General features: G+C 40.1%; 2 protein-coding genes across 4 annotated transcripts; one reads left to right on the top strand and one right to left on the bottom strand.

Annotated features, from left to right (window-relative positions):
• The first annotated feature begins 40 nt into the window (after positions 1-40).
• Positions 41-4,528, top strand: LOC112224266 (ribonuclease P protein subunit p30). Of its 2 annotated transcripts, XM_024387723.2 has the most exons (12): positions 41-223; positions 421-476; positions 585-641; positions 2,280-2,345; positions 2,443-2,511; positions 2,623-2,712; positions 2,807-2,923; positions 3,021-3,050; positions 3,160-3,197; positions 3,338-3,417; positions 3,654-3,778; positions 4,317-4,528. In XM_024387723.2, exons 1-11 carry the CDS (start codon positions 82-84, stop codon positions 3,773-3,775), a joined length of 867 nt encoding a protein of 288 aa, XP_024243491.1. In that variant the 5' UTR covers positions 41-81; the 3' UTR covers positions 3,776-3,778; positions 4,317-4,528. The 2 variants fall into 2 exon arrangements, with proteins under 2 accessions (XP_024243491.1, XP_024243490.1); XM_024387722.2 differs by lacking the exon at positions 4,317-4,528 and having other exon boundaries at positions 44-223; positions 3,654-4,204.
• Positions 3,976-8,453, bottom strand: LOC112224265 (ankyrin repeat domain-containing protein 1). 2 transcript variants are annotated; one of them, XM_024387720.2, is made up of 10 exons: positions 8,309-8,453; positions 7,613-7,762; positions 7,186-7,314; positions 6,927-7,034; positions 6,719-6,817; positions 6,464-6,562; positions 6,273-6,371; positions 5,990-6,088; positions 4,635-4,729; positions 3,976-4,370 (listed from the first exon to the last, which is right to left on the bottom strand). In XM_024387720.2, the coding sequence occupies exons 1-10, from the start codon at positions 8,339-8,341 to the stop codon at positions 4,283-4,285; spliced, it is 999 nt and encodes a 332-aa protein (XP_024243488.1). In that variant the 5' UTR covers positions 8,342-8,453; the 3' UTR covers positions 3,976-4,282. The 2 variants fall into 2 exon arrangements, with proteins under 2 accessions (XP_024243488.1, XP_024243489.1); XM_024387721.2 differs by having other exon boundaries at positions 3,976-4,729.
• Between the last annotated feature and the right edge of the window lie 1,005 nt (positions 8,454-9,458).

Genomic DNA, 9,458 nt, shown 5'->3' with positions numbered 1-9,458 from the left:
TTTGTTCAAGTTCATTTAAACTATAATCTGATACATAACTGAACCAATCAGAGAGCTTGCCTTGTTGTATCCAACAACCAGATGCGAAAGAAAAACAACTTCTTGTCCCATAAGGCATTTCGGGTCAACTCACGTGGAAACATGGCTGTGTTCATGGACTTGAATATTAGCTACACAACCGACAAGAAACGACTTCAGAGTGTTATTGAAACAGCAGCTCATCGTAACTATATTTTATCTTGTTACATTTGCAAAACTGTTTAGCTAGCACAAACTTCAAAGATATTTAAATCGTCTTTCGTTGCTAACTTCAAGTGCGGGTCAATGGAATTACTGACAACAGTTGTTGCGATGGACAGGAGTTAGCTGAACTATGTCTTGATTGATTTGTACTAATCCATTGATATTTTCATGTCTCAGTTGGATACTCCACAGTTGCCATCAATTATGTGGTTGATTTGGAACAAAATAAGCAGGTAGGCTACTGATTGTACCCTGTTATGGCTAATCATGAAGTTGAGGGCTTTCCTTGTACACATCCCATTGATTGAAATTTAACCCTTTTTGTTTGCGTATGTTTACAGGAAATTGGCAAACCGAAGTGTGTCTCCGAGCTGTTTGAAACATTTCCCATAGTGCAGGTAATGTGGTGTAGTAATGTTGCTACATTATGTAATATTGAAGCTAGCTATCCCATTTATCCATGCCTTGGGATAATTACAGTGCGTTCAGAAAGTATTCACACCCGTTGACTTTTTACACATTTTGTTGTTTTGCTGCTTGAATTTGAAACGGATTAAAAAGATGTCACTGGCCTACACACAATTCCCCATAATGTCAGGGTGAATTTGTTTTTCACAATTTGTACAAAAAGAACATGAAAAGTGGAAATGTCTTGAGTATTCAACCCTTTTATGGCAAGCCTAAATAAGTTCAGGAGTAAACATTTGCTTAACAATTCACAAGTTGCAATAATATTGTTTAACATGATTTTTGAATGACTACCTCATCTCTGTACCCCACACATGTATCTGTTAAGTTCCTCAGTTGAGCAGGAAATTTCAAACAGATTCAACCACTAAGACCAGGGAGGCTTTTTTAATGCCTTGCAAAGAAGGGCACCTATTGGTGGATGAGTTAAAAAAAAGAATAACTGACATTGAATATCCTGTTGAGCACGGTGAAGTTACTATTACATTTTGGCTGGTGTATCAATCACCCAGTCACTACAAGATACAGGCATCCTTCCTAACTCAGTTGCCGGAGAGGAAGCAACCTCTCAGAGATTTCACCATGAGGCCAATGGTGACTTTAACACCATTTGAGTTTAATGGCTGTGATCGGTGAAAACTGAGGATGGATCAACATTGTAGTGACTCCACAATACTAACCTAAATGACAGAGTGAAAAGAAGGAATACAAATGTTACAAAACATGCATCCTATTTGCAATAAGGCACTAAAGTATAACTGCAAGAATTGTACTTTATGTCCTGAATATAACGCGTTATGTTTGGTGCAAACAACACATCACTGAGTACCACTTCATATTTTCAAGCATGATGGTGGCCGCATCATGGTATGGGTATGCTTGTCATCGGCAAGGACTAGGGAGTGTTTTGCGATTAAAAATAAAAGGAATATAGCTAAGCACATGCAAAATCTTAAAGGATAACCTAATTGTCTGCTTTCCAACAGACTCTGGGAGACAAATTCACCTTTCAGCAGGACAATAACTGTAAACACATTGGCAAGACTTGAAAATAGCTGTCTAGCAATGATCAACAACCAACTTGACAGCGCTTGAAGAATATTTAAAAGAATAATGTGCAAATACTGTACTATCCAGGTGTGCAAAGAAAGCTCTTAGAGACTTACCCAGAAAGACACACAGCTATAATCGCTGCCAAATGTGCATCTACACATTTGTAAATTTTACCTTTATTTAACCAGGAAAGTTTAACCAAGTCAGTTAAGAACAAATTCTTATTTTCAATGACGGCCTAGGAACAGTGGGTTAACTGCCTTCCGGTTACTAGTCCAACGCTCTAACCACTAGGCTACCCTGCCACCCCAAATGAGACATTTCATTTTCAATATGTTTGCAAAAATTTATAGAAACATGTTTTCATCTTGTCATTACGGGCTGCTATTGTGTGTAGATGGATGAGATAGAAAAAAATATTTAATCAATTTTGATTTCGGGCTATAACACACTGGAATAAGTCAAGGGGTATGAATACTTTTCTGAAGGCATTATGTCCCCCTGATTTTGTACAGGGTAAATCCAGACCAATCAAGGTGTTGAACCGACTGACAGTTGTGGCCTCAAGGGCAGCACACTTTGTAAGTCCAATACACAGTAGAAGTTTGAGCATTTTGCTGACAGTATTCATATTGCATAATTTGTGAAATGGGACTAATGTAATTTATCCTTTCCCAGAAACCATTACGAGAGTACAAAGCCTATGACTTAGTGGCTGCCTATCCTAAAACGGAGAAGTTGTTTCATGTAAGTACTTTTTTTCGCCACCGTCAACAATAAGTACTCTATTATTGTTGACTACACTGGCAATGTATGGATGACATTCTGCTTCTGTCGGTCTTCTCTTTGTTTCAATAGGCAGCCTGCATGGAATTTACTATTGACATCATCTGTGTAGCAGCGACAGAAAAACAGCCCTTTTTTTTCAAAAGATCTTCAGTCAATGGGGTGAGACCATTGCTCTCTGTGTATTTGAATGAAGAGATTGCTTGGCCATTTCCAAGTAATGTACAGGTGGTAATGCAAGTTGTGCTTGTTTCAGGCAATTGAAAGGGGTGTGTTTTTTGAGATACGTTACACACCTGCAATCCGAGGCTCCACCATGAGAAGACACACCATCGCAAATGCTCTAAATCTCATGGAGGCGTGCAAAGGCAAGGTAAATAGACCCAACATGGTTCAACTTCACTTCACCTGTCAATCAACCTTCCATTTTCTCACAGTCTGTGTAACAGCAATGTTTTTTTTTTAAACAGAACGTAATTGTGACCAGTGGGGCAGAAAAGGTATATTACCCACTTGGATACCATTCATACCATGAGCATTGAACATACCGGTTTTAACATCTTACTGAAATTAACCATGCCACTGTAAATGTGTGTTTTGTTCAATCAGCCCCTTGAGTTGAGAGGACCCTATGACATTGCCAATTTGTATCCTCTCTTAAAACATTACCTACCTAGTACAGTACTTGGTGTATGCGACTCTAATATGGTACAGTATTACAGATAGACTATATGCAGTTGTGATGAGGCCAAACTGTGTCACTGCTATTATCCTGAATGGTGTCCAGGGGCCTACTGTTTGGCCTGTCAGATGAAGATGGCAAAGCTGCGATCTCAACCAACTGTCGAGCTGTCCACTTACATGGAGGTACATATACTGCCATTTACACATTGCTCGAGCAGTTGAATACATTGTGTAAAATGTTATATGCCAGGCAGGTATGTACACTTAAAAGGCCAAGTGAGAGTAGCCTATCCATGGAATGTGAGTGTTATTATCATGTAACAGTGTCATTGAACTACATTTATTACTTGTCTTATCATTCTCAAAGCTGTGTTTGTGGCACAAGAAAAATCAATGAATATACAGTGTTGTCATTACAGAAACGAGAAAGACTGCCTTGGGGATAGTACACTCTATGAAGAATGAGCGACCTTTGACTGAGAGACAGGAGGAAGAGGATGTTCCAGTGTCAAAGAGGGCTAAGATAGAAATGGCGCAGTAGAATGTAATAACTTGTTTGAATCGTAATACTTTTTTCTTTATGGATAAAGAATGTGTTTATGTAAATGTACTTTTATGAATATCCTTATTTGTGGAAATGTGACCGTTTTCTAGTAACTGCTCAGTGGTCGTATAGTTTGTCATGTATTAGCAACAATGATGATGCTTGTTCCTTTTAGACAAAGCAAACAAATTCGGATGACAACGGCAATACTGTTTATTTCATAACGTAATGTAAAATGACAAGCAAAATGCTAATGGTAAACATGTAGTAGAACAATTAAAATGACTTCAGGAAGTGCATTAGAATCACACAAGAATTTTAAAATCCTGTGTTCTCACTGACTAGCACAAAATCAGTTTGAAGCCACCAGCTCACTGTCATTTTATATTAAAGAGAAATGAAGAATGTATTGATTCAAAATATTTTTTTCAACAATTAAACTACAATTTAGTATCTAACTGAATGCATATTATAGTCATGCTGATGTCATAAGTTAAGTCACAACTACAATTTCCAAACTTTCTCTTTCCCCATATAGTTATTTGTCAACCTTTTCAACCTTCTTGAGCATCTCCGACCTCCAATAAGCTGCCTATAAAGAAACAAACATCCTTACAAGCAAATGCAAAGTTACTTCATTTTTTCACCCCAAACTTCTACTGGTTAGCAAGAAATGACTTTCAGTCTTGAAGTCAGCCTCCGTTTAATGAAACCTTGGAAGCGGTATCGCCATAATCGACTGAGTAGTTGTGAAAGTTAGTCTTTCCACAAAGGAACTGGGTTAGCATTTGCTTTTATCTTCTTATTCTGAGTTTGAGACCTGTTTAAAATGCAATTGAACTGAACTGGACTTTACTTGACTGGAGTTTTTGCATCATCCTTGAAGTTGCTGAGAATGGATTTAGCCCCACTCTGCCACTCCAGAGTGCTATCCAATGGTGACTTCCCCTCCTGTGTTGAAGAAAAACAAAGATATATTAAATATTTCAATTGTATGTTTTCCTAAATTGCTCTAGGTATGGGCTTCTGCTAGATGACTAAAATGTGAAGGGCCTTATTTATTTTGCTCCTGAGTGGCGCAGCGGTCTAAGGCACTGCATCTCAGTGTGAGAGGTGTCACTGCAGTCCCTGGTTTGAATCCAGGCTGCATCACATCTGGCCGTGATTGGGAGTCCCGTAGGGCGGAGCACAATTGGCCCAGCGTTGGCTGGGATAGGCTGTCATTGTAAATAAGAGTTTGTTCTTTAACCGACTCGCCTAGTTAAATAAAGGTTCAATTAAAAAAAAAAGATGTACTCAAGTGCAATCTTATGTATCACCACAAGATGGCACTGGGGTTATGTATCAATCCTGTCACCTTTACTATTTTTTTTATTTTTAATTTAACCTTTATTTAACCAGGCAAGTCAGTTAAGAACACATTCTTATTTTCAATGACAGCCTGGGAACAGTGGGTTAACTGCCTGTTCAGGGGCAGAACAACAGATTTGTATCTTGTCAGCTTGGGGGTTTGAACTCACAACCTTCTGGTTACTAGTCCAACACTCTAACCACTAGGCTACCCTGCCACCCCGAGCTGAGACTAGCCTACCTTTATTTAACCAGGTAGGCTAGTTGAGAACAAGTTCTCATTTGCAACTGCGACCTGGCCAAGAAAAAGCATAGTAATTCGACACATACAACAACACAGTTACACATGGAGTAAACAAAACATACAGTCAATAATACAGTAGAACAAAACAAAATAAAAAAGTCTATATACAGTGAGTGCGAATGAGGTAAGTTAAGGCAATAAATAGGCCATGGTGGGGAAGTAATTACAATATAGCAATTAAACACTGGAGTGGTAGATGTGCAGAAGATGAATGTGCAAGTAGAGATACTGGGGTGCAAAGGAGCAAGATAAATAAATACAGTATGGGGATGAGGTAGGTAGATAGATGGGCTGTTTACAGATGGGCTATGTACAGGTGCAGTGATCTGTGAGCTGCTCTGACAGCTGGTGCTTAAAGCTAGTGAGGGAGATGTGAGTCCAGCTTCAGAGATTTTTGCAGCTATCACTAGTTTGATTCTCTGAATACATGATACATGTAAGCCTTATGCGCAAATAAGTCATTTTTAAATCATTGTGTTATTCAAACAAAATACCACATTCTATACTATGATAGATTGAGGTAACAAGTTTGCTGGCCATGTTAGTCAAGAACTTACGCAATTCTTGAGTTTTGGATTGGCTCCATGAAGCAGAAGTAGTTGGATGATTTTGAATCTGTTCAGTCTTACTGCATCGTGCATGGGGGTATCTCCTTCCTGTGTGAATATAAAACCTCTTATGGTTAAAGACCCATTGGTGTTTCATATTTCTGATCAGATTTTAAGGTGTTTATACTGTCTATCAAAGCAAAGGTTTAAATAAACATTTATTCTTAACTGAATTGCCTAGTTAAAGGTAAAATAAAAAATGAATTCCGAATGCTGAATGAGAATAGCTCACTCTGTCTTTGGCATTGATGTCCGCTCCACAGTGGACGAGATGTTCAGCGCATTCATAGTGTCCGGTTCTCACTGCAACGTGAAGGGGAGTGCTGCGTAGCTTAGGGACACGGAAACATTTAAGGATAAATCACATTGAACATACTCTCAGATCCAAGTCCGGATTGCTAGCTGAGTGTTCTGTAGGCTTACCTTATCCCTGGCAGAGAAGCTGCCATCGTGGTTGAGCAGCACTTCTAACACAAGCATGCTTCCTCCTCGGCAGGCACAATGGACAGCAGTGGTATCCAGCTAAAGATAGTCAAGCAATCCCTTGTTTTTATCTATTCCTTTCTCCTCAACACTCCAAATGATTTTACAGTATAGGATCAAAGACTGTGCAATATATTGCCCAGAGCTTGGCTCCTGTGGACCTGCAGTTATTTGGAGTTCTTCTATATAAAGTACCTTGTCTTTGTTCTCAATTAAAGCTCCAGCCTCCAGTAGCCTCTTCACAACAACCACATGTCCCTGTGTGCAAGCTCTGTGCAGGCCTGTACGTCTGAACTGTAAAGGCAGAGGAAGCAGGACACATTGCATTACAACACACGTAGTGATGACACAGCTGAGGTGCGTTGGCAAACTTCAGGTTGGTTGGTATTATCTAAACACTCACATTGTCACAAGCATTGACGTCTCCTGATTTTTCCAGATACCTCTCGATCAATGGCAGTTTGTTCTCCTCGCAGGCCTTGAAAAAGTCCACCTCATCCACATAGTAAGGCTGGAAAGAGAGAAGGTGATTTAGCTGAACGTAGCAGTTACTTAGTAATTATTTGTCTTATGAAGGGTCAAATCTTCAAGTAAATTGCCTCTATTCCTATGTCTCAAATTAGATACCTTATCTCCCTACTCAGCAAGTAGGCCTGTCTTACCACAGTCTCGGGTGCGTGTGGTGGCTTGCGAACTTGTACTCTTCTCGCTCTCTTTCTCGACTTCCTCAGTTGCAGCATAATCTGGAGGTCATCAATTGTCTCTAACCGCAGATGGCCAGATTTGTCTACCTGCCAACCAAACATTTCAAATAGAGAGATATTATACATCTTGCACTTCTATAAAACGGCTTCCCAATTGAGGATTAAACGCTTGGAGCCATGATTGTAATCTGTGATTACACTTTTTGATTTCAGATTTATTTGAAGTTAGTGTCATAGCTACTACAACAAATTCAGACAGTTGCCCAACCAAGATTCCAACTGCAAAACCTTATGTCTGTCTATTCAACACATAATCATTAGGTCTGAAACACTTAACAGGTTCGCTGGCATTGTACTAACGACGCTAAGAGAGTATTTGACTTACATTTAAATTCATGGGGGCATCGGTGTCAGCCAGGCTGTCCTTGTGAGATCTCAGGTCCTCTTGTTTCTCCTGGTTGATGGATGTCTCGTATTCTCCCTCTGAAGAGTGCACATCTCTGGATTCTTTGCCCTCACATTTCTTGCCGGAAACCTTGAATAAGAAAAACAAGACTATTAGGAATATGTGAGCAACTGAGACAATTCTGTTTGTCCTGTGCCCCCCATGCACATTGGCGTCTGTGATAGAAGGGCAGCAGGTAGCCTAGTGGTTAGAGCGTTGGGCCAGTAACCGAAAGGTTGCTAGATCGAATCCCTGAGCCTACAAGGTAAAAATGAGTAATTCTGAACAAGGCAGTTAACCCACTGTTCCTAGGCCATCATTGTAAATAAGAATTTGTTCTTAACTGACTTGCCTAGTTAAATAAATACAATTTAAAAAGGAGTAAGTGTAAGACAAGCAGCAGTGGGTGTAAAGAAGAATTTCAGTCTTAGTGTGATAAGCATTCTCAAGCTGTGGCTGTGGAAATTCATATTCATCTCAAAGGTTTGTTGAGGTGTCAGCTAAGCATCATGAAAGCTGTGAGCATAGTTCAACACCTGAAATCCTCATTTCAACCCTCTATTCTTTGTAACTGTGGTTATTCTGTGGAATCCACAATGAAAGCCTCTGGATTTTGATAAAGACGTAAAGACCTACCAGCTCTTGTACTTGTAGAATATCCATCATCATTTGTCAAGTATATGTGGTAGCTCAAATCTCCAGTCAATGACCAGTGTCAACTGTCTGTGCTCTACGGTTGCGGGCCTCGGTTCAACATTTTATATGTGTTTGGAGCCGGCAAGGAATGAGATCATGTTCTAGCCTGGGTGACTCGCCTGCCCCCGCCACAGGGCAAGGTTTCCTGTCACGGCCTGGCTGGCAGAGAAGGAAGGGGTGAGCTGAGAAATCCATGGGAGTGAGTGAGATGCATTTGGCTGCCATCGCCTCCAGTCAGTCAGTAGGTGAAATCTGAGTGGCACTAACTCTATGACTCCATGCCGCCATGCACGATGACCAAAGGCTCCAGCCATGTAATGGCCCTCCACTCCTCTCTCCTACACTTCTCACCGACAGCTGGCCCCGGGCCCTGTAGCCTCTGCCGCATAGAACCTAACTACATTCCTCAACTGCGACACAGACAGGACAGGAAGAGATGACTTAGTAGGCTTACAGCATCCAAATGTCTATTTATACAAATCATTGACTTGTGTTCTGTATTCTACTACCCGTGACAAATGATGTACCATCTGATATAAGTGGTTGTTTGTTCCTCAGTTGGGGTACTGACTGATTGCATTTTCTGCCTTGTTTTCATCTTCTTCGGCTTCTGTCTCTGCATTGCTTACATTGGGCAATAAAACCATTACTATCTGACACTATTTTTAATGGAGCCGGTGATAAATAATCTTCCTAACGATTCACATGTTTGACAGCTGTTGTTTTTTTTAAAGAGTACACACTAAGCTGTAGAGCTCAAAATGAACAAATGAAACAGCAGATTTTTTTTATAGTTACAAAGGACAAATCACCTTATTTCCATGTCCAATTGGTAGATAACACCATAAATGCTATATTTAGCAATGTGGGTGGCGCAGTGTTCGGGCATGTCTTGAGTAATATTTCAATGACACAGGACATTAAGATGTAACCATTACACCTATATTGATATGTTGTCTCTCGCCCTGACATCGAAGAGCTTACTTTATTAGGACCTTGACGATGTCTGGAAAGGCCATACCATTCCACTTACGTATCACATTCATTTAGAAAGACAGACAGATCTTTATCACTTTTTTCCATTTTTATT

The sequence above is a fragment of the Oncorhynchus tshawytscha genome, linkage group LG25, assembly GCF_018296145.1.
Source record: "Oncorhynchus tshawytscha isolate Ot180627B linkage group LG25, Otsh_v2.0, whole genome shotgun sequence".
Taxonomy (NCBI): domain Eukaryota; kingdom Metazoa; phylum Chordata; class Actinopteri; order Salmoniformes; family Salmonidae; genus Oncorhynchus; species Oncorhynchus tshawytscha.
The sequence above is the reverse complement of the archived record's forward strand: the minus strand, read 5'-3'. Positions and strand labels throughout refer to the sequence as shown.

What these genes read in the sequence shown, in the direction of transcription:
- LOC112224266 (XM_024387723.2), top strand. Translation starts at nt 82, where the DNA reads ATGCGAAAGAAAAACAACTTCTTGTCCCATAAGGCATTTCGGGTCAAC. An exon ending in AAACGGAGAAGTTGTTTCAT is followed by an intron (nt 2,512 to 2,622) that starts GTAAGTACTTTT and finishes TTGTTTCAATAG; the next exon opens with GCAGCCTGCATGGAATTTAC. An exon ending in AGCTGTCCACTTACATGGAG is followed by an intron (nt 3,418 to 3,653) that starts GTACATATACTG and finishes TTGTCATTACAG; the next exon opens with AAACGAGAAAGACTGCCTTG.
- LOC112224265 (XM_024387720.2), bottom strand. Translation starts at nt 8,341, where the DNA reads ATGATGATGGATATTCTACAAGTACAAGAGCTG. An exon ending in ACGTCAATGCTTGTGACAAT is followed by an intron (nt 6,818 to 6,926) that starts GTGAGTGTTTAG and finishes CTGCCTTTACAG; the next exon opens with TTCAGACGTACAGGCCTGCA. An exon ending in GATGCAAAAACTCCAGTCAA is followed by an intron (nt 4,371 to 4,634) that starts GTAAAGTCCAGT and finishes GTTTCTTTATAG; the next exon opens with GCAGCTTATTGGAGGTCGGA.